We start from the raw sequence: 25025 nt of genomic DNA, 5'->3' as shown, positions 1-25025 counted from the left end.
TGATTCGGCCAAAGCATTCGATTCCATTGAATGGCCCTATCTCTGGGAAACGCTACGCAGATTTAATCTGGGAGACCAATTTATTAAATGGATTCAAATACTATACCAACGGCCAACGGCAAGGGTAAGGGTTAATGGTCTTATATCTGCTCCATTTCGATTACATCGAGGTACTAGGCAGGGCTGTCCCCTGTCACCATTTCTATTTGCCTTAGCCATTGAACCCTTGGCTATTGCCATCCGGGAATCTCAACAAATTTCTGGTTTAGCCCTCGGCCCAATTACGGAAAAAATCTCCTTGTATGCGGACGACATGTTAATATATCTTGCCGACACCCAAGGTTCCCTCTTGGCTCTGCTCACGTTGGTAGGACGGTTTGGCGTATTTTCAGGCCTTAAAGTTAACTGGAATAAATCCATACTCTTTCCAATCGACAAACAGCCTGCTCCCCTTCTCCCCCCCAATGTAGAGCTAACGTGGGCGCAGGAATTTAAGTACCTGGGCCTGAATATACAAGGGGACCTGTCCACCTTCGTACAGATCAACCTTAATCCAATACTTACGAAACTAGAGGCAGACCTTCGAGGCTGGGCAAATCTCCCACTTACAATGTGGGGGAGAATAAATCTTATTAAGATATACCTCCCCAAAATCCTATACCATCTACACAACGCTCCAATCCATATTCCCAGCTCGGTGTTTAAAAAAATCAATCATCTCATTCTCCCCTTTATATGGAACCAAAAAGTACCACGGCTGGCCTGGGAAAAGTTGACAGCTGATAAAGGGGAGGGAGGACTGGCCCTGCCCAACTTCCACCTATATTACCTAGCATCCCAAATCTATTACCTACACTGGTGGTTTCATCCTGACCCATACAACCCCAACATGGCTTTGCAAGCCAACATAGCAGGGTCACTAGAAAGCCTTAAGAATCTACCATATCGCAAGCTCACAGAAATGGGCAACTTACCCTCCTCTATCACTACACCCCATAAAGCTTGGAGTCAAGGACTGAAACAGCTTAAAAAACAACCCTTGCGTCTGATTTCCTCCCTCCCATTATGGGGCAATGCCAATCTTCCACATTTTCGGAATCTAGACGACTTTCTATATTGGCCACAACGGGGTATCAAATTTCTGGGTGACCTGCTAATGAATAACACATTCCTGTCGTTTCAAGAGCTCCAAGACAAATGTGCTCCACTTCACACTCCCTTGTTTAGATACTTTCAAATCCGTCAACTATTCAGGGCACAGTTTGGAACTCTTTCCCCGGTGTTGACTACATTGGCAATGGAAGAGTCCCTGGCGGTGGAGCAACCCACCAAACTAATATCTAAACTCTACCACAACCTATTAGCAAGTATCCCCCCTCCATTCCACAAGGCACAACATAAATGGCAATTACTTGTACCGGAGCTCACCCAGGAGGAATGGGAGGAAGCGACAGAGTCAATATATATCAGCTTAATATCCGTGAGAGATAAACTGATTCAATACAAAACATTCCATCAGTTATATACAACCCCAATAAAACTTAAGGCTATGGGGAAAAGAAACAACGACAATTGCCCTAGATGTGGTGAAATGGCAGCAAACTTCTTACACATGATCTGGGCCTGCCCGATAATAAAAGCCTATTGGTCTCAGGTACTGGCTGCCCTAGCAACTACCCTAGATTTTCCGCAGGTGAACTCACCTCAGGTGTGCCTACTGGGGATAGTGGACCAATTAGTACCTACTGTCCCTGCAAGAACTAGGTTTCGAGTTTTGTTATACTATGCTAAAAAATGTGTTATTATGCATTGGATGGGGCCCAACCCTCCCACCAGGGACTCCTGGATAAAATTAGTTGACGAGGCTATTCCCATGATTAAGCTTACGCATGAAACTAGAGGCACAACCTGTAAATTTGATAAAATATGGAGCCCATGGTGGGAGTCGGGCCCGGGCTTGCAATCAAGGAATGAAAGGGAATAAAAGGCACTCTGACGACTCTGACACAATTCATGCAGTGGTATGACCCAAAAGAGAGAACAAATATGTACCAATTATGCTACAATAACGACATCGACACAAGATTGTAATAAAACTGTTTAATGTTTGTGAATGTTTTATGTGTTTAAACGAATAAAGCATTACCTTTAAAAAAAAAAGTATTACTGAGATCTCCAGCCTCCATCTCCTGTGTAGGGTGCAGCTAATAGAGAATTACTGGGAATGTCCAGCCTCCATCTGCTGTTGGGGGTCCAGCTAATAGAGTATTACAGAGATGTCCAGCCTCCATCTGCTATGGGGGGAGGTGCATCTAAAAGAGTATTACTGGGAATGTCCAGTCTCCATCTGCCATCGGGGGTCCAGCTAATAAAGTATTACAGAGATGTCCAGCCTCCATCTGCCATTGAGGGTGCAGCTAAGACCTACAGAGTACTAAATATTGAAGTATATTTAAGAAACCCCTAGCAACGACATGTATTATACAGTATGTGACTGAGTAGTAGGACAGTGTTCACTCAGGGGCACTTTCATTCACTGCGCCCCCAGCAACAATGAGTATTATGTATAACTGAGTGGGGGGAGCAGGTTCCCTTACCCTTTGCCCAGAGACTCTTGGGAGTCCAGAAAGTCCCAGATCATGAATTCAATTACACCAGCACCCGAATCCTTTCTTTAAAGGCTGAGTGGCAACTTGAAGCAATACTTGGCTACAATATGTACATGGAACCAGCCGTAGGGCTATACACTATACAATGAGTTGATTCCATTTTACTGAAATTTACATTTTTATACAAATTTACCTTTAACTCATCTACTGTAGATGGAGTCCAGCCGTTGAGTTTCATGCTTGATTTTGACTCATCACCTCTTGCTTTTTGTCTTCCAGTTGGAACAGCAAACTCAGTCGCCCTGCTGCTGCCTCCTGCTGGTGTCCGAGGACAGTCACCAATTATTCTGTCAGGTAAGTGCCCGGGGCACCCATTAGTTGTTCTCTTAGGTAAGTGTGTGGCCAGGGCACTTCCATCAACCTGAGCCCAGACCTTTGGGAGTTCAGGTGTTTTTTGGGAGTTGCTAATGCCCTGGCCAGATACATAGTGGGGTCTTCCCCCCCCCCCCCCACAGCTACTAGCCCCAAGATTTGGCAACCCAACAATTTGGGAACAACTTTCAGTTTGTAAAATATATAGTGAATAAATTACCCCCTATTGTAAAATATAAGGATATTATAAGTTCCATGACCATATAAAAGTATAAGAGGTCGAAGGCCAAGTGTTTTTATACAGGTCATGGAACTCTGAGGTTACTTCTAATATCCTCATATTTTCCAACAAGAGGTACTTTATTTATTATAATACACAAGTTTTAGTGAGTCATGTGACAAATTACATCACTAGTCACCTTTTACTGTATAACTGATGACATCACTAGTCCCAAGACATTCATGGCTTTTGTGTATTATATATAAAAATATATATATATATATATATATATATATATATATATATAAATGTGTGCATGTCACATCTCTGAGAGCCTTCTGCTTATAAAGTGCCCCTACAAGGAATAACACTGCTGTACTTTTCCTTTAAAAAAGTTTTCCAAGGCCCCTCCCTAAACCCACAACACGGCTTAAAATGAGTTCTGGGTCTACAATTGGCTCATTCCAAATACAGCCAAACACAATTTGATTCAGCTGATGTGTTGGTCAAACGTGTTGGAAGCCGGAGTTGTATGGAAACGACTCTTATGTTACAAAATATTAATTAAAACCCAACTCCAAATTGTACCCTGTCCGATCTGTGACTACAAAGGGTTAATGTAAATCTCCTTTATTACAGCGCAGCGTCTTATTCATTGATAAAGTGTCTTGTTAAGTGGTTTTGTATTGAAATTTGAGCGGATTATTGTGTCTGTGGCTCAGTAAGCACTTGGCTCATTAAAATCGGGTCCTGCAGAATTGACATGGGAAATATAATGTCGGGAATAGGAAATTACTCGCAGCAGGATGCGCATCACTGGCTTATTCCGTTCAACCGCACCATTAATAAAAGATAGAAAAAATACCAGCCTAATGTATAGGGGTAATAGCCATAAACATCGTTCCTGCCCTGAGGCTGTTGGCACCGAGCTCTTCCCAGAGGCACAAATGTGGCACCGTGGCTACCAACCTGCACTTACTGTGGGCCATGGAAATTCAACACATTCTAAAGGTTATAGATCTGGTTGTGTTCACTTTTTCACTATTCAACACTAAGGGGCCCATTTACTTAGCTTGAGTAAAGGAATAGAAGAAAAAATACTTCGAATTTTGAATGGTCGAATACGGCTACTTCGACCATCGAATTGGCTACTTCGACCTTCGACTACTACTACGACTTTGAAACCATTCGATAGTCGAAGTACTGTCTCTTTAAAAAATTCTTCGACCCCCTAGTTCGCCACCTAAAACCTACCGAGGCCAATGTTAGGCTTCCTAACAATTATATGATCAAAGGAATATCCTTCGATCGATGGATTAAAATCCTTTGAATCGTTCGATTCAAAGGATTTAACCACTCGATCGAACGATTATTCCTTTGATCGTAGGAATAGCGCTAAATCCTTCGACTTCGATATTCGAAGTCTTAGGATTTCAATTTGGCAGTCGAATATCGATGGTTAATTAACCCTCGATATTCGACCCTAGGTAAATTTGCCCCTAAGGGGCAGATTTATTAAGGTTCAAAAAAATTTAAAATTTTCAAAATTTTTTTGTGTCAACAAATTTAAATTTAAAAGCGCGACTCAAATGTGAATTTGAATGTAAGATTTATCACACCTCGACCCTGGAAACAGTTCTAATTCGAATAAGTCAATGGCAGAGGCCCCTTGAACCATTTGTAGTTGTTAATTGCCTTCCTGACATTCAAGTTCGTTTTTTCAGAGGAAAACTCATTCGAATTTGATTCAAATTCTATTTGAATTTTCGGGTCGGGACTATTTGATCGAATATAAGACGTTCATATTTTTTCAGAAATAACCTCCCATTCGAGTACATTCCAATTTATTAGCATTAACAAAAAATTAACATAAATTCAACCTTTGATAAATAACCCTCTAAGAATTAGATTCAATAAAAAATTGGTTTGAATTCTACCAATTCTGCACCAATATACAGGAACTCGTTTTAACATTTGCCGGGGGTCTGACATTGAAAACTGAGAATGAAGCAATGAGGAATGGAGCAGACTAAGACCTACGAGTTGGCACTGAACCCTGATTATTGAGCTCCGTTATTTCGACTGCGCCTCCAAATCATGTGATGCCACATTATGCTGCAGTTGCTAGGGGGCATGGGAGACAGGGATACAAGGAAATTATTACTTTATTTCATGGAATTGGGGGCTGCCATATTGAGACCTGCTGAACCCCTGACTAGAGACCTGTCTGGACTGTACGAAATATCACAGAAGAAATGTACGGGTGCGGCATCCATTATCCACAAACCAATGATCCGGAAAAGCCGCCTCCCATAGACGCCATTTTATCCAAATAACCCACATTTTAAAACTGATTTCCTTTTTCTGTGTAATAATAAAACAGTCGCTTGTACTTGATCCCAACTAAGATATAATTAATCCTTATTGGAGGCAAAACCAGCCTATTTTATTTAATGTTTATATGATTTTCTATAAAATGTTCTTGTTATTTTTATTATTATTAAGAATTTGAGTGCAAGTGAAGTGCTTTGCAAATCTCATTAGTTCTATAGACTTGACCTGAACTCATTCCTCTCAATACTAATGCCAGGCCTTGATGTGAAATTGATGTCCTTAAAGCTAAAATCCTTCAGGGGCGAGTCCCTTAATAAAGAATTATTATTATTAACATGTATTTATATAGCGCCAACATATTGCGTAGAGCGCAATTAACTGTGCCCATTCTTCAGTGTTAAATGATTGAGTTGATCGTTCCATTGGGTCAAGGAGCTTGTGACATTGATACTGCGGCTGCTCAGAGAAAGTTCTGCATTTACACATTGTTCTCTCCCTGTATGTTACCCCTCTGTATAATCCCATGTATAATCCCACATATACTCCATTCTATAACCCCATGTATAACCCCATGTATAACCCCATGTATAACCCCATGTATAATCCCATGTATAATCCCACATATAATCCCATGTATAATCACGCATATAATTCCATGTATAATCACATGTATAATCACATATATAATCCCATGTATAACCCCATGTATAATCCCATGTATAATCCCATGTATAATCCCATGTATAATCTCATGTATAATCCCATGTATAATCACATGTAATCACATGTTGCACCTCTGTGGCCAAGGCACTGTATGGAATTTGCATGTCGTGATGCACCTGAAACACCATCTTAAGGGACAGTTACAGTGAAATTTGGGGTAAAACCATATTAGTTGTTTTAGATATTCTTGGAACTATGACTGTTACCCCAGGGAGTAACTACAGAAGAAGAAGACCCTGCCATTTCAGCGGGGCTCAGTGAGTCCCTAATTAATGATGAGTTTTAAAGTTTCTTGGTACAATAGGCCAAATTATCAATATTTTGAGGCCCTAAATTTAATTTGCTGCAGGGCCCAGTAACAGCTAATTACACCACTGCTGTTACCCCAATGTTTCTATATATCTGTAACCTTGTTATGAGCTAAGGGGGCCCAGTCTGAAGGTCAGTTAGGGGGAGATTATGGGTGAGTGCTTATTTGTACTCTGGGTACCCCTGGAACTATAGCAGGGTGACACCCCAATGTTTCTATATATCTGTAACCTTGTTATGAGCTAAGGGGGCCCAGTCTGAAGGTCAGTTAGGGGGAGATTTGGGGTGAGTGTTTATTTGTACCCTGGGTACCCCTGGAACTATAGCAGAGTGACACCCCAATGTTTCTATATATCTGTAACCTTGTTATGAGCTAAGGGGGCCCAGTCTGAAGGTCAGTTAGGGGGAGATTTGGGGTGAGTGTTTATTTGTACCCTGGGTACCCCTGGAACTATAGCAGGGTGACACCCCAATGTTTCTATATATCTGTAACCTTGTTATGAGCTAAGGGGGGCCAGTCTGAAGGTCAGTTAGGGGGAGATTTGGGGTGAGTGCTTATTTGTACCCTGGGTACCCCTGGAACTATAGCAGGATGACACCCCAATGTTTCTATATATCTGTAACCTTGTTATGAGCTAAGAGAGGACCTGCCCTCATGTTAAAGCTGCAATGAGAGCTATTTAATTAGTAACTAGACACCTTTAATGTTTTACAATATGAACATGGGTGGCACAGAGGACAGACAATTGAGGTCAGGCAGTGGGTTTTATATAAAGAATCCCTATGAATCATTGAATAAATGTAAATCTCTATACATACATATATACAGTATATATATATATATTCCCTTCACTATGATCAGCAGGAGAACTGGAAGGCAATAGGGTGGCACTTTCATTCAGTCGTCTGGCCTGTGGAACACAAGGAGTTAATGTGCCAGTGTTGGTGCCACAAGGCTGGAAATGTGTTTATTCAGTGATTATTTTTATTTCTTTTCTACTTGTTGAAGATATTTGGGAGATATAAATGTGCTGTTGACCTTCCCATTGCTGGTGAGCTTGTGATGTATCAGTGCCAATCAGATGCCCATTAGAAGAGACGCCGCTCAGATTTGCCGCATTTATTCAGAGAGACTCGCAGGTTGTGACAAGTCGGAAAGTCATTTCAGTTGGTGGAGAAAAATGTCTTTTGCCCCAGGATTTAAATCTCTCAGAGAATGAGCCCAGATGCCGCTGCAAACACTGGGCGAGTGTTTATTAGAAATCCAAGTGTCATATTTACCTTTCCTTTTAATCGGTTTAATCCTGAACTAGTGCAGGGCATTTGTATTTATCTGTGTATTTATGTATGTGCAAATCTTCAGAGGGGCCCAGCGCACTCCAATCCCCATCCTGTCGCCTTCTTCTTGTCCCGCCTCCGCCCACCCACATCCCGCCTCCACCCTGACTCCGCCCACTCTGACTTGCTTCCCCCTTCCTTGCCGCAGGTAAGAGAGAGTGGCTGGAGAGGGGGTTTGTTATTAGCTTTAGTGGAAGCAGAACCCACCGTCTGCCCCCCCCTACTGTTCCCCGGCCCCCCTGCAACTGCGGGGTCTGCTTCCTCTATAGTTACACCACCGGGTACAGCACATCAGCACATAGAAAGGGAGCGTTGAGTCTATTGGCCTGTGTCTTTGCTGCAGATTTTGGATCCCTTCAGTTCCAGCTCATCCGTGTGGTCTAAATAACAAGAACCAAAAGCAAATACATTGTCCCATGTAACATTCATGGATTTAGTTCATAGCAACCCCACTCATATGCAGCCTCCATGGAGACCCCCTTTTCATGACCACCCCAATGTCAGCTCTTTTTGTATATTTGAGACCAACCCCCTTGGCAACAGCAGAAGAAACTCTTTGAAAGCCAAAAATGGTCCCTCTACTCGCTCTCACCGGAGAAGCAGTTGGTCAGTTGTAGTTTATACCCAGTGGTTTGGCTTAATCATAAGCAGAATGGTGACCAACAATGACCTTCATACTTCCCCTGCTCTTTCAGTAATGTGTTAGATACAGACGTAACCAACTTTATTCCCAATCATCAGCCTGTCCCCAATAGTCCCTTCTATGACAGTTGCAAAGCTACAATGTTGAGCCTTGTTAAAGGCCCATGTATCAATTTTATTATTATTATTATTTAATGGTATTTAAAATGTCTACTGATTTCAGGTCAAATAGTTGTGTGATGAATTTGAATTGTGTGTCTGGGGTATATATATATATAGTATATACAGTTCTGCAGAGTGGTATATGCAGTCATATGAAAAAGATTGGGAGTCTCCATAATAATTAACTCCACTTTCAACAAAAAAGATAACTGAGTACTGGGGTGTTTTCTGAAAAGAAGATTTTTAGTGAAGCAGTATTCAGTTGTATGAAATTAAATCAAATGTGAAAAACTGGCGAATGTGGGTACCCTTGTAATTTTGTATATTTGAATGCAAGTAACTGCCCAATACTGATTACTGGCAACACCAAATTGGTTGGATTAGCTCGTTAAGCCTTCGTATGCACAATCATGAGAAAAGGTATTTAAGGTGACCAATTGCAAGTTGTGCTTCTGTTTGACTCTCCTCTGAAGAGTGACAGCATGGGATCCTCAAAGCAACTCTCAAAAGATCTCAAAACAAAGATTGTTCAGTATCAGGGTTTAGGGGAAGGCTACAAAAAGCATCTCAGAGGTTTATTAAACTGTCAGTTCCAACTGTAAGGAATGTAATGAGGAAATGGAAGGCCACAGGCACAGTTGCTGTAAAACCCAGGTCTGACAGGCCAAGAAAAATCCAGGAGCGACATATGCGGAGGATTGTGAGAATGTTACAGACAAGCCAAAGATCATCTCCAAAGACCTGCAAGAAGATCTTGCTGCAGATGCAGGTGTATCTGTACATCGTTCTACAATTCAGCACAATTTGCACAAAGAACATGTGTATGGCAGGGGGATGAGAAGCCCTTTCTGCACTCACACAAACACAAACAGAGTCGGATGAATTCAACCCAATATGAACAAATTCTTCAGGATAATGTTCAAGCATCAGTCACAAAGTTGAAGTTCCGCTGCAGGGGTCGGATATTCCAACAAGACAATGAGCCTAAACTCACTTGGAAATCTACAAAGACATTTATGCAGAGGGACAAGTACAATATTCTGGAGTCCCCCGACTTGAATATCATGGAAAATCTATGGGATGAGTTGAAGCAGACTGTCCATGCTCGGCAGCCATCACATTTAACTGAACTGGAGAGATTTTGTATGGACCAATGGTCACAAATAGCCACATCCACAATCCAGACACTCATCAAAGGCTATAGGAGGCGTCTAGTGGCTGTTACATTTGTAACCAAGTATTGATGGAATATTTAGTTATGATGTATATTTTCTGTTAATACAATAAACGTTGTCACTGCTGAAATACTACGGTTTCCATAAGGCAAGTTATATATTAAAAGGAATTTGCTACTTTGAAAGCTCAGCCAATGAGAAACAAAACTCCAAAGAATTAAGAGGGGTTCCCAAACTTTTTCATATGACTGTATTTCTTTTTCAAGAATTTCATTAATGTTATTATTTTAAATTCCAGGTTGTCGGAGGGAAAGTGTTGGAGGAAGAAATCAGTTTCCCAGTAAGATCATTAACAAAATCCATATGCTTATGAGTCGTGTGTGTATGTAAGTGTATATGTGTATATGTATGTAAGTATATATGTGTATGTATGTAAGTATATATGTGTATATGTATGTAAGTGTATATGTGTATATGTATGTAAGTATATATGTGTATGTATGTAAGTATATATGTGTATATATATATGTATGTATAATAAAAGTCCTTTTCAAATTAAACATGAAATCCAATTTCAATTTTCTATGAAAGCATTTATAGCTGCTGTAAGCTCATTTAAATATCACAGCTGTCAATCAAATATCGTCTGCCCCTCCTCTATGCCTTAGGCACAGAGGCGGGGCAGACAATTGCTTTCGCCAGGGTTGCCAGGTTGGCGGTTTTCCAGCCAAATTGGGCTACTAATTTAAAGACCAAGCGGGTTTTGAAAGTACAAACTAGCCAAGGTATGGATTTGGGCTACTTTTTGGTCCTTTGATTGGTTTGTACTTTGGAAACCAGCCAAAGTTTTTTCTTGCCCTAATGTGCCAAGCCTGTGTCTCCCAATGCATGTTGGGTAATGTTGTTTTTGTTTAACAATTTGCCAACTGGCAGTGTAACACTACAATACCCAGCATGCAGTGGGGCTGGCTTGTGTAGAAGTCAGGAGTTGCCAGTCTTATGCATTCTTGCATTTTCCGGTGACTTTGCTCAAAATCAGACAATTTTGGGGCAAAAATCTGCCAGCCACCAAAATGTCAAGCTGTTTTACCAACGTATATTGAAATTGTATATGTATTAGGGACCCCTATACCTCCCAGCCCTCTCTTTGTAGTTACACCCCTGGTGACTGGCGAATCTGTCCGATTTTGCTTTGTGTAAAAATAACATCCTTTCATGTATATTCATTTATTTTTTAGACTTTTGTTTCACTGCACATATTATGCTATTTTTGGGCTACTATTGAAGTGCCCCTTGGCTAGTTTTGGGCTGGTTTTGTAGCTGATTTTGGCTGGTTTTGAAAGACCGGGGCAACCCTGACTTTCACTTTCCATTCAGCACTTCCTACATGTCACTGCTCTCCCCACATTCCCCCCAATCTCTTCACCATTTAATTGTGTAGCCAGGACATGGGGATGGACATCAGGTCCCCCATTCTGCTGCACAAACAAGATTCTGAGATGATACAAGACTTGTCTTAATAACAGTGTCCACAGAATTGCTCCTGCCTGCTTGTTATAATTATGAATTCCCAGACTGATGGAAACAAGATTTAAATCATTTATACAGTGAAATTAAAGTTAATTTTGCTTGACTAATGTGATAAAATAGGATTTTGAATAATTTTTGTTGGGTGACAGTTCCCCTGGTGCAGCCCATGTTCCCTAACACCCCCCTTGTCTATTCCAGCTCACATTTGGCCATTTGGGGCAGGTTGTGGACAAGAAGAAATCCATTACCCTGCAGGACATCAGCTCGGTGAGTGTGAGCCCCATTGTGCTTTACTTCATAGACCAGTTCTGTGTTTCTATATATCATACGGTATATATCATATATACGTATATCAGGATAGTGTTGTTTTTATTGTAGTAGAACTTGTGCTCATTTGCGCTGCTAATAAAACACAGGGTGGTAATAACCCAGCATGAAATTACGGCAATAAAAAGCATCTGCCTAGCGGCACCGCAGGGGAATGGACTGGCCAAAGAATAATATCGTTTAAAGGCAAACTTGTGACTATTATTTATAATGTCATTAATGATCATTTATGTCCATTTTTTTTTTACGTACAATGTACATGTGAATCCCTTAGTTACCATAACAACAGCAGCTCTTTATTGGACAATCACCTGCATGTTCATTTAACCCTTTGTAGGCCAGGAGGCCATATCCAAAGCAGCACATACACAAAATATCCTCAGAAGCTCAAGCACATTATTACCGATTTGATGAAAGGTTTTGTGCCCATTATATATATATAAATGTAGATTGCGGGATGCCGGCAAAGCTCGTATGACGGTGTACGTTACCTGGCTGCAAAAAAGCCCAAAAAGGTAAATGTAGAGCAGAAGGCGGCTCACACTCCCAGGTCTTATGAAGAAGATAAAGGTTTTTATTAAATCAAAAAACAGCTAACGTTAGTGTGAGCCTCCTTCTGCTCTATATATATATATAATTCAAAGAGGACCAGCACACTGTTTTTTAGAAATCACAAATGTATTTGTTACACAGTAATGTAACAAATAAATTTGTGATTTTAAAAAAAAAATGGTGTGCTGGTCCTCTTCGAATTTTATGCGTTATATTTGAGCAAGCACCCAAAAAGCGAAAAAACTGGGCCTGTTTCTTGGCAGCAGACATTATTATATTATTATATTATATTTTTATGAAAATCATTGTTGGGAAGTTCTTTCAGTTTATTAAAACTAGAACTTGAACACTTTCCATTCCAGCCTCCAGTTCCTTCTGTGCATCACATGGTGGCGCTGTTCTGATGCAGTAATACAACAAAACTGGTGGGAGATGGTAGAGCAACTAATCAAAGCTAAAACTTTATTCTCAGCTTTGTCTGCAATAACTTGACCCATGATACGTCATAAAACGTAGCGATGCCTCCTCTCAGTCAGGGGGAATAATGGCAGCCATACTGGAGTGAAATTGAAGTAGTGTAAAGTGCCATCTGATGCCAACGTCTGTGCTAAACTGGGAGATCCTGATAAGACGCTAAAAATGGTCCAATGGTAACGGAGGCTCAATGATAAGAGCACTCTAATGGGCTGAACTGGGAACCCAATAGTTAATGTTAATAGTACAGTTATTCCAATTAAATGGGCAATTAATTAAGGGTGGCACCCTCACCTCATATTCATGTTGCCTTGTCCTGGCGAGATTCCTTCTCCGCTTCACTTAATGGCTCATAAGTATTAACCTCACATTGCCTGTTCTTGGTTCTAGGAGGAGCACCGGCAGCTCAATAACATGTTGGGGTTCGAGGTTCATTCCATGTTGTGTGTCCCCGTCATTAGTCGCGCCACCTCCCAAGTGGTAGCCCTGGCATGTGCATTCAACAAACAAGGAGGAAAGTAAGTGGCCTACATCATTGTGTTACACCCAGTTCCCTCATTCACTCATATGGACTTGGGCCAGTTTTACAGTTTTCACTGCATCATTCTCATTGGTCTTTAGGAGAATAAAGTCTTAATATTTGAGCATTGGGTGACTTGTATTATCATGATCAGTGGGGCCAATCAACTAAACAATGTGGGGTGTGAGCTCATCCCTCTTATCTTATATAACTATAGGGAAGTGATTGATACGATTTCCTCTTCTTATTTCCTGCTAAATCCTTTCTACAGTCTCTTTCTCTACTCTGCACTGCTGCCTCTGACTCCTGATACAACTTCCCAATATCCATTCATTCCTCATTCTCACTGGGTTTATAGTTCTGTGTAACTGTCATTGTGTCTGTCCCTTTCTCTGCACTGCTGCTTCTGACTCCTGATACAACTTCCCAATATCCATTCATTCCTCATTCTCACTGGGTTTATAGTTCTGTGTAACTGTCATTGTGTCTGTCCCTTTCTCTTCTCTGCACTGCTGCTTCTGACTCCTGATACAACTTCCCAATATCCATTCATTCCTCATTCTCACTGGGTTTATAGTTCTGTGTAACTGTCATTGTGTCTGTCCCTTTCTCTGCACTGCTGCCTCTGACTCCTGATACAACTTCCCAATATCCATTCATTCCTCATTCTCACTGGGTTTATAGTTCTGTGTAACTGTCATTGTGTCTGTCCCTTTCTCTTCTCTGCACTGCTGCTTCTGACTCCTGATACAACTTCCCAATATCCATTCATTCCTCATTCTCACTGGGTTTATAGTTCTGTGTAACTGTCATTGTGTCTGTCCCTTTCTCTTCTCTGCACTGCTGCTTCTGACTCCTGATACAACTTCCCAATATCCATTCATTCCTCATTCTCACTGGGTTTATAGTTCTGTGTAACTGTCATTGTGTCTGTCCCTTTCTCTGCACTGCTGCCTCTGACTCCTGATACAACTTCCCAATATCCATTCATTCCTCATTCTCACTGGGTTTATAGTTCTGTGTAACTGTCATTGTGTCTGTCTCTTTCTCTACTCTGCACTGCTGCCTCTGACTCCTGATACAACTTCCCAATATCCATTCATTCCTCATTCTCACTGGGTTTATAGTTCTGTGTAACTGTCATTGTGTCTGTCCCTTTCTCTTCTCTGCACTGCTGCTTCTGACTCCTGATACAACTTCCCAATATCCATTCATTCCTCATTCTCACTGGGTTTATAGTTCTGTGTAACTGTCATTGTGTCTGTCCCTTTCTCTTCTCTGCACTGCTGCCTCTGACTCCTGATACAACTTCCCAATATCCATTCATTCCTCATTCTCACTGGGTTTATAGTTCTGTGTAACTGTCATTGTGTCTGTCCCTTTCTCTGCACTGCTGCCTCTGACTCCTGATACAACTTCCCAATATCCATTCATTCCTCATTCTCACTGGGTTTATAGTTCTGTGTAACTGTCATTGTGTCTGTCCCTTTCTCTGCACTGCTGCTTCTGACTCCTGATACAACTTCCCAATATCCATTCATTCCTCATTCTCACTGGGTTTATAGTTCTGTGTAACTGTCATTGTGTCTGTCCCTTTCTCTGCACTGCTGCCTCTGACTCCTGATACAACTTCCCAATATCCATTCATTCCTCATTCTCACTGGGTTTATAGTTCTGTGTAACTGTCATTGTGTCTGTCTCTTTCTCTACTCTGCACTGCTGCCTCTGACTCCTGATACAACTTCCCAATATCCATTCATTCCTCATTCTCACTGGGTTTATAGTTCTGTGTAACTGTCATTGTGTCTGTCCCTTTCTCTTCTCTGCACTGCTGCTTCTGACTCCTGATACAACTTCCCAATATCCATTCATTCCTCATTCTCACTGGGTTTATAGTTCTGTGTAACTGTCATTGTGTCTGTCCCTTTCTCTTCTCTGCACTGCTGCTTCTGACTCCTGATACAACTTCCCAATATCCATTCATTCCTCATTCTCACTGGGTTTATAGTTCTGTGTAACTGTCATTGTGTCTGTCCCTTTCTCTGCACTGCTGCCTCTGACTCCTGATACAACTTCCCAATATCCATTCATTCCTCATTCTCACTGGGTTTATAGTTCTGTGTAACTGTCATTGTGTCTGTCCCTTTCTCTTCTCTGCACTGCTGCCTCTGACTCCTGATACAACTTCCCAATATCCATTCATTCCTCATTCTCACTGGGTTTATAGTTCTGTGTAACTGTCATTGTGTCTGTCCCTTTCTCTTCTCTGCACTGCTGCTTCTGACTCCTGATACAACTTCCTAATATCCATTCATTCCTCATTCTCACTGGGTTTATAGTTCTGTGTAACTGTCATTGTGTCTGTCCCTTTCTCTTCTCTGCACTGCTGCCTCTGACTCCTGATACAACTTCCCAATATCCATTCATTCCTCATTCTCACTGGGTTTATAGTTCTGTGTAACTGTCATTGTGTCTGTCCCTTTCTCTTCTCTGCACTGCTGCCTCTGACTCCTGATACAACTTCCCAATATCCATTCATTCCTCATTCTCACTGGGTTTATAGTTCTGTGTAACTGTCATTGTGTCTGTCCCTTTCTCTTCTCTGCACTGCTGCTTCTGACTCCTGATACAACTTCCCTAATATCCATTCATTCCTCATTCTCACTGGGTTTATAGTTCTGTGTAACTGTCATTGTGTCTGTCCCTTTCTCTTCTCTGCACTGCTGCTTCTGACTCCTGATACAACTTCCCAATATCCATTCATTCCTCATTCTCACTGGGTTTATAGTTCTGTGTAACTGTCATTGTGCCTGTCCCTTTCCTCTGCACTGCTGCTTCTGACTCCTGATACAACTTCCCAATATCCATTCATTCCTCATTCTCACTGGGTTTATAGTTCTGTGTAACTGTCATTGTGTCTGTCCCTTTCTCTTCTCTGCACTGCTGCTTCTGACTCCTGATACAACTTCCCAATATCCATTCATTCCTCATTCTCACTGGGTTTATAGTTCTGTGTAACTGTCATTGTGCCTGTCCCTTTCCTTCTCTGCACTGCTGCTTCTGACTCCTGATACAACTTCCCAATATCCATTCATTCCTCATTCTCCACTGGGTTTATAGTTCTGTGTAACTGTCATTGTGTCTGTCCCTTTCTCTTCTCTGCACTGCTGCTTCTGACTCCTGATACAACTTCCCAATATCCATTCATTCCTCATTCTCACTGGGTTTATAGTTCTGTGTAACTGTCATTGTGTCTGTCCCTTTTCTCTGCACTGCTGCTTCTGACTCCTGATACAACTTCCCAATATCCATTCATTCCTCATTCTCACTGGGTTTATAGTTCTGTGTAACTGTCATTGTGTCTGTCCCTTTCTCTCTCTGCACTGCTGCTTCTGACTCCTGATACAACTTCCCAATATCCATTCATTCCTCATTCTCACTGGGTTTATAGTTCTGTGTAACTGTCATTGTGTCTGTCCCTTTCTCTTCTCTGCACTGCTGCTTCTGACTCCTGATACAACTTCCCAATATCCATTCATTCCTCATTCTCACTGGGTTTATAGTTCTGTGTAACTGTCATTGTGTCTGTCCTTCTCTTCTCTGCACTGCTGCTTCTGACTCCTGATACAACTTCCCAATATCCATTCATTCTCATTCTCACTGGGTTTATAGTTCTGTGTAACTGTCCATTGTGTCTGTCCCTTTCTCTTCTCTGCACTGCTGCTTCTGACTCCTGATACAACTTCCAATATCCATTCATTCCTCATTCTCACTGGGTTATAGTTCTGGTGTAACTGTCATTGTGTCTGTCCTTTCTCTGCACTGCTGCTTCTGACTCCTGATACAACTTCCCAATATCCATTCATTCCTCATTCTCACTGGGTTTATAGTTCTGTGTAACTGTCATTGTGTCTGTCCCTTTCTCTTCTCTGCACTGCTGCTTCTGACTCCTGATACAACTTGCCAATATCCATTCATTCCTCATTCTCACTGGGTTTATAGTTCGTGTAACTGTCATTGTGTCTGTCCGCTTTCTCTGCACTGCTGCTTCTGACTCCTGATACAACTTCCCAATATCCATTCATTCCTCATTCTCACTGGGTTTATAGTTCTGTGTAACTGTCATTGTGTCTGTCCCTTTCTCTCTCTCTGCACTGCTGCCTTCTGACTCCTGATACAACTTCCAATATCCATTCATTCCTCATTCTCACTGGGTTTATAGTTCTGTGTAACTGTCATTGTGTCTGTCCCTTTCTCTTCTCTGCACTGCTGCTTCTGACTCCTGATACAACTTCCCAATATCCATTCATTCCTCATTCTCACTGGGTTTATAGTTCTTGTGTAACTGTCATTGTGTCCTGTCCCTTTCTCTTCTCGCACTGCTGCTTCTGACTCCTGATACAACTTCCCAATATCCATTCATTCCTCATTCTCACTGGGTTTATAGTTCTGTGTAACTGTCATTGTGTCTGTCCCTTCTCTTCTCTGCACTGCTGCTTCTGACTCCTGATACAACTTCCCAATATCCATTCATTCCTCATTCTCATGGGTTATAGTTTCTGTGTAACTGTCATTGTGTCTGTGGTCTGTCCCTTTCCTCTGCACTGCTGCTTCCTGACTACCTGATACATACTTCCCACATATCCATCTCATTCCTATTTCTCACTGGGTTTATAGTATCTGTGTAACTGTCATTCGTGTCTCGTCCCTTTCTCTTTCTCTGCACTGGCTGCCTCTGACTCCTGATTACAAACTTCCCAATATCCATCATTCCTCAATTCTCACTGGGGTTTAATAGTCTCTGTGGTACTGTCATTGTGTCTGTCCCTTTCTCTTCTCTGGCACTGCTGCTTCTGACCTCCTGGATCACAACTTCCCCAATATCATTCAGTCCTCATTCATCACTCGGGTTTATAGTTCTGCGTGTAACTGGTCATTAGTGGTCTGTCCCTTTCTTCTCTTGCACTGCTTGCCTCTGACTCCTGATGAACAACTTCCGCCAATATCGCATTCAATTCCTCCATTCTCACCTGGATTATATAGTTCTGTGTACCTGTCATTGTGTCTGTCCCTTTCTCTTCTCTGCACTGCTGCTTCTGACTCCTGATACAACTTCCCAATATCCATTCATTCCTCATTCTCACTGGGTTTATAGTTCTGTGTAACTGTCATTGTGTCTGTCCCTTTCTCTATTACTTTTCATCTGTTTGAAATGTTGTGCCCTTTCAAAAGATTTAGCAGCAACCAAACAATTTATCTTATTTTTGCAACTGTTTCATATTTCTGGAGCTTTGCACTGAAAGGTAAATGTTGCAAAGAGTTCATTTTTTCTCAGTAGGGTTAATCCATCCAATACCTCTTTAAAAGGAGCCTGGAAAGTGAAATTTTACTGTAAAATTAAATTATAATCGTGTGGGTTGTAGTACCCTAAGCAATTTGCACTGCTGTTTCTGACTCCGGAATCCATGTAGCAGAAGGCAGCTGATTTCTAAATCTGTGAAGACACATGGCTGCTGCTACATTGCAGATACAGAAACAGCAGAAATATACTGCCAGCATCAAGGGAACCGATGGGAAATACTAAACCGATCTTGATTCTCTGTGTTACTGTAAAAAACCTGCTGGGGCTGAATTACCAAGCAAAGTTGGGTGGAATAGTGAATGCAGCAGGGATTAATAGATGAATATTATCCTCGGCGAGCCACCGATCTTGGAAATAAACCTTGAAGAATATTAAAATGCCTATAATGCAGTATAATGATTGGCTAATGCAGCGAGTGCGGGGAATTATGATCTATATGAATAAGGGATTATAGGATATATTGTATATTGCTCTCCCTGTGCTTTAAGCTTCACGCAGATGCAATGTGTTTGCCTCCTTCCCTCGTATAAGCCATGAATTAAAATGCAATGAATTTCTGCTGCCCAGGGAGAGGCATTTGCTTTCCCAGTGTGCTCACAATGAATTTACCCACAATCCACAGTGAACCGAGAGCAGCCACATTCATAAAGGCAATAATAATCCGTCTGTGTTATGAGGGTAAGAATACAGTAATGTCACAGTGACAACAAGTGGTTCAGTTCAGCTGGGGCTCATGAGAACTGGCACAGGTTCTCGGCTTCTTGCCACTAGTCCATTCACTGAATTAAATAAAGCCACGGTGTCAGATTTGGGTGCCGGGTCCATTAAGGAAACCAGAGTTGGTGGTTCCACTCACGAACTTCTGTTCTATCTATTCCTTCATCACAATGTTCTATTAGTCATTAAATTCTACATTTTCAGCCTTTTTCTTTTTGCTCCTCTCTTATTCCGATCTGCCCAACTGTCTGTCCTGCCAATTCCCTTCTCACTTCTCTTGCCCCATCCCAGTCCCCTTCTCACTTCTGTTGCCCCTTCCCAGTCCCCTTCTCACTTCTGTTGCCTCTTCCCAGTCCCCTTCTCACTTCTGTTGCCTCTTCCCAGTCCCCTTCTCACTTCTGTTGCCTCTTCCCAGTCCCCTTCTCACTTCTGTTGCCCCATCTCACTTCTGTTGCCTCTTCCCAGTCCCCTTCTCATTTCTGTTGCCTGTTCCCAGTTCCCTTCTCACTTCTGTTGCCTCTTCTCAGCCCTCTTCTCACTTCTGTTGCCTCTTCCCAGTCCCCTTCTCATTTCTGTTGCCTCTTCCCAGTCCCCTTCTCATTTCTGTTGCCTCTTCCCAGTCCCCTTCTCACTTCTGTTGCCTCTTCCCAGTCCCCTTCTCACTTCTGTTGCCCCCATCTCACTTCTGTTGCCTTTCCCAGTCCCTTCTCACTTCTGTTGCCTCTTCCCAGTCCCCTTCTCACTTCTGTTGCCTCTTCCCAGTCCCCTTCTCACTTCTGTTGCCTCTTCCCAGTCCCCTTCTCACTTCTGTTTGTCTCTTCCCAGTCCCTTCTTCACTTCTGTTGCCTCTTCCCAGTCCCCTTCTCACTTCTGTTGCCTCTTCCCAGTCCCCTTCTCACTTCTGTTGCCTCTTCCCAGTCCCCTTCTCACTTCTGTTGCCTCTTCCCAGTCCCCTTCTCACTTCTGTTGCCTCTTCCCAGTCCCCTTCTCACTTCTGTTGCCCCATTTCACTTCTGTTGCCTCTTCCCAGTCCCCTTCTCATTTCTGTTGCCTGTTCCCAGTCCCCTTCTCACTTCTGTTGCCTCTTCTCAGCCCTCTTCTCACTTCTGTTGCCTCTTCCCAGTCCCCTTCTCATTGCTGTTGCCTGTTCCCAGTCCCCTTCTCATTTCTGTTGCCTGTTCCCAGTCCCCTTCTCACTTCTGTTGCCTCTTCCCAGTCCCCTTCTCATTTCTGTTGCCTCTTCCCAGTCCCCTTCTCACTTCTGTTGCCTCTTCCCAGCCCTCTTCTCACTTCTGTTGCCTCTTCCAGTCCCTTCTCACTTCTGTTGCCCCATCTCACTTCTGTTTGCTGTTCCAGTCCCTTCTCATTTCTGTTGCCTGTTCCAGTCCCCTTCTCATTTCTGTTGCCTGTTTCCCAGTTCCCCTTCTCACTTCTGTTGCCTCTTCCCAGTCCCCTTCTCATTTCTGTTGCCTGTTCCCAGTCCCCTTCTCATTTCTGTTGCCTGTTCCCAGTCCCCTTCTCACTTCTGTTGCCTCTTCCCAGCCCTCTTCTCACTTCTGTTGCCTCTTCCCAGTCCCCTTCTCATTTCTGTTGCCTCTTCCCAGTCCCCTTCTCACTTCTGTTGCCCCTTCCCAGCCCTCTTCTCTCACTTCTGTTGCCTCTTCAGTCCCCTTCTCCCTTCCATTGCCTCTTCCCAGTCCCCTTCTCACTTCTGTTGCCTCTTCCCAGCCCTCTTCTCACTTCTGTTGCCTCTTCCCAGTCCCCTTCTCACTTCTGTTGCCCCTTCCCAGCCCTCTTCTCTCACTTCTGTTGCCTCTTCAGTCCCCTTCTCCCTTCCATTGCCTCTTCCCAGTGCTCTTCTCACTTTGGTTGCCCCTTCCCAGTCCTTTTCTCCCGTTCGTTGCCTCTTCCCAGTCCTCTTCTCACTTGCAAACAAGTAAAATGGGGCTGCAATGAAACAAATAAAGCCAATTGCATTTCCAGTCCTGCCCCTGATCCACCATGGCCACAATGACACAATGCTGCCTATGATAAAACAAGCCCAACCCACTCCTTATCAAGCCCCACCCCTATCACAGCTCACTAGACCTTTCCCTTACTCCCAAGTAGTCCCGGTCACTTTGTTACTAATGAGCCAGAGAGCCGGTGCTGCCCGGTCAGTTGCTATTGGCTCTGCTCAGTGTAAAGATGTGAATGGTCATTGGGTTCAGTTCCAGGGTTGCAGTTGATACAGGTAAATAAACTGTCGGATCAGCGTGGTACAAATGTGACAGTACAGGGATCGACCTTCAGAGCAGTGCCCTCCCGCTGGCAGCCAGAATTTAATTGTCCCATAAAGGTTCTGTCTGTCTCCTCTGTAGCCCGTTCCTCAGCCCCCCATCCATCTGTTAGTAGAACGGAGAAGGTCACATGAGCTGGTTGATGTATTGGCCCATTATCCTGACAGCGCCAGGTGTTTGTGCCCAGTTGGTGCCAGGCATATTAAAGCACTTTGCCATAGAGAGATTAATGAGCACAAGTTAAAGAGACAGTCGAGTGCCCAAAATACACGTGTGTTACACATACTGGGGAATTCATCCTGCAATTATACAGCAACATTATGATTTTTTGGGGCAGAACATGGTTTTCCTTTTTTCCTGCTATTTACTTTTTCAGGCAACATTAAAGTCTTACCATTAACATGAAATGCATTATTATTATAATTATTATTATTATTATGATTAAATATAGAGGTGGGATGTTATTTAAAGTGTGCTGGGTACTGGCCTGAAACTCTAAGCGCCTCTTTACAGCACAGCAGTCAAGTGCAGCCTCCATGGTGAGAATAAATACGACTTTCAGCAAAGTGACAACCTGCACAACCGCTGAGACTATTTACTTGCACACGGGGAGGTACGAAATAGAAAAGGATCCTCCAATGATGATTCTGTAATGATCCTATGTATTTATTTGTCGCTACTATTGGAACTGACACTTTCTGTAATACCCAGGTTTGAAAGACAAAGCACCGGAGCTTGCAATCAACTCCACATGCTCAGTGTCACCCAACTAAGCGTCCTGTGTGCAAGCAGGAATACACTGTAATCATATCACTTCATGCTATTAGACTCCCTTCAAACAGTGAGACAAGTACCTGTTTATGCCCTTATTATTCGTATTAAATAATGATGTGCTATGAGACTGGGCCATAAAAGTAGCCATAGATTAACCAGTGTACGTGGCCAAATGATCAGATTATCCTGATTATCAGGTTTGTAACAGGGCACACAAGGCTACTACACTCTCAGCAAGGGCACCCACTAGGTGTTACGCACTTGTTGCAATAAACCATTGCAGACTTTTATTTAGCAGCTTCTCACTGATTATAACAGGGACACATGGGCGTTAGTTGACCAGGAACTCTCAGTTGTACAAGTTCGACTTCATGGAGGATATGTTTGTGCAGATTCTCATTCATCCAGGTCATGGTATATCTATAGAAATAAGTCTTGAAGACGTTTCACCAGTCATCCAACTGGCCTTCTCAATTCAGAATAACTTGTAAATCATTCATGGAGGATCCTCTCTCGTCCTCTCAATCTCACACACATTGGGGCAAATTCACTAAGCGCCGAAGCGCCTAACGCTAGCGTCAATTCGCTAGCGTTGGGCATTTTCGTTACTTCGCAAATTCACTAACAGACGCTGGCGTAAATTCGCTAGTGTAACTTCACACTATTTTGGCGAATTTGCGCAACGGACGTAACTACACAAATTCACTAACGAGCGCATTGTTCTGAACGCTACCTCTTACACCAGACTTTCTTCGCCACCTCAGACCAGGCGAAGTGCAATAGAGTAGATAGGGATTTCTTCAAAAAAAGTTAAAATTTTTTCTACGTCCCAAAAAACGTTGGCGTTTTTTCTATATTGTGGGTGATAGGCTGAAAAAGATCGAAAAAATTTTTGGGGCTCCCCTCCTTCCCCCTACATTTCCTAACTCATGGCAACTTAACTATACAGTGGGCACATGTGTAGGACAAAATAAAAATTTTATTTGCTGTTTTGAAGGTTTTCTAGGCATTTGTAGTGCTGCTACATATTCCTCCATTTAAATTTGAATTTGGCGCCGTATGCAAATTAACCATCGCTAGCATAACTTCGCTTCGCTTAACGAATCAACGCTAGCGCAACTTTGCAACCTTACACTACCCCTGAGTGCAACTTCGGATTTTAGTGAATTTGCGGAGCACTGGCGAAACTAGGCCTGGCGAAGTGCGGCGAAGTTACGCCTGGCGCAACTACGAATCTTAGTGAATGTCCCACATTGTGTCTTCATTGAAGCCTCACACTCTCAATCCCTCGCTGTCGTACAATCACCAGGGACATTACCTCAACTACTCGCTTCTTGTGGGGACTCAGACTACCCCTGCTAGCTACCCTAACTACCTCTCGCTCCTAGAGCATGTTAATCACCTGATCTGACCTAGTATGTCCGTCTTCCATGCGGTTGATGTTAGGCTAAAAAGGAATTGTGTAGCCTATGTAGCAGAGGTCCCCAACCTTTTTTTATTCATGAGCCACATTCAAATGCAAAAAGAGTTGGGGAGCAACACAAGCATGAAAAAAGTTCTTAGGCATACCAAATTAGGGCTTTGATTTGGTAGCCCCTATAAGGACTTGCAGTCTAAAGGAGGCTCTTCTTGGCAGTACACCTGTTAAATTAAAACCTCTATCCAAGCCAAGAATTCAAAAATAAGCCCCTGCTTTGAGGCCACTGGGACCAACGTCCAAAGAGTTGGTAAACAGTCAAGCTTATGAGCCACTGGTTGGGGATCACTGCTATATAGACTACTGAAGGGGAATCCTCTTTCAGGCCAACCTGTTGGCTGCCTTAGATATTGCCTTGACTACCGTATATACTCGAGTATAAGCCGAGTTTTTCAGCATCCAAAATGTGCTGAAAAAGTCTACCTCAGCTTATATTTGAGTCAGCGGGCAGTAGCTGAGATTGCTGGGAGACAGGGCTGTAGTTATGTCTAGGCTTATACTCGAGTCAATACGTTTTCCCAGTTTTCGTAGGTAAAATTAGGTACCTCGTCTTATACTCGGGTCGGCTTATACTCGAGTATATACGGTATTTACAATTTGGAATAAACTTATTTCACCTCCTTTGAGTGAGTAAAAGTTGACTCATTTGGCTTATTGTCTTCTATAATATAACGTGTAGTTGTCTCATTGCTGCTGTTCCAACATTGCACCCCAAGATTCACAATCTCACGTTTCCTTGGTGTTGCAGGTACACGGAAGTAGATGAGCACAAGATCCAGCACTGTTTCTGTTACACCTCCACGGTTCTCACCAGCACACTGGCCTTCCAGAAAGAACAAAAGTTAAAGTGTGAATGCCAGGTGAGTCCAATGCCAGGTGAGTCCAACTGGTACCTCTGCTCTTCTGCTTGGAGATGTTTGCCGGTTGTCTTGTAGCATTTCATATCAAATGTCGGCTTCTTGGAATCATCAAAGTGATTATTGTCTAGACTGTTCTTGGTTGGGTTGGGAAGGAAGGCTACAAGTCCCTACTGATCAAGGCAAGAGAAGCTTTTAGTCTTGCGCCCTTGACCAAGAACATTATAAAATGATACCACAACAATCACATCAGTCTCATTACTGATTAAACC

The 25025-nt window shown here is 42.6% G+C and overlaps 1 protein-coding gene across 4 annotated transcripts in view; it reads left to right on the top strand.

The window, feature by feature from the left end:
* Nucleotides 1-25025, top strand: part of LOC108710079 (cGMP-dependent 3',5'-cyclic phosphodiesterase) — a 313782-nt gene that overhangs the window by 250233 nt on the left and 38524 nt on the right. For all 4 annotated transcript variants that reach the window (XM_041584657.1, XM_041584656.1, XM_041584655.1 and 1 more), the window contains 5 exons: nucleotides 2889-2963; nucleotides 10183-10224; nucleotides 11613-11681; nucleotides 13158-13285; nucleotides 24645-24756. In XM_041584657.1, the coding sequence (XP_041440591.1) occupies nucleotides 2889-2963; nucleotides 10183-10224; nucleotides 11613-11681; nucleotides 13158-13285; nucleotides 24645-24756 (426 nt within the window). The remainder of the gene's footprint in view (nucleotides 1-2888; nucleotides 2964-10182; nucleotides 10225-11612; nucleotides 11682-13157; nucleotides 13286-24644; nucleotides 24757-25025) is intronic.

The sequence above is a fragment of the Xenopus laevis genome, chromosome 2S, assembly GCF_017654675.1.
Source record: "Xenopus laevis strain J_2021 chromosome 2S, Xenopus_laevis_v10.1, whole genome shotgun sequence".
Lineage (NCBI taxonomy): Eukaryota > Metazoa > Chordata > Amphibia > Anura > Pipidae > Xenopus > Xenopus laevis.
The sequence above is the reverse complement of the archived record's forward strand: the minus strand, read 5'-3'. Positions and strand labels throughout refer to the sequence as shown.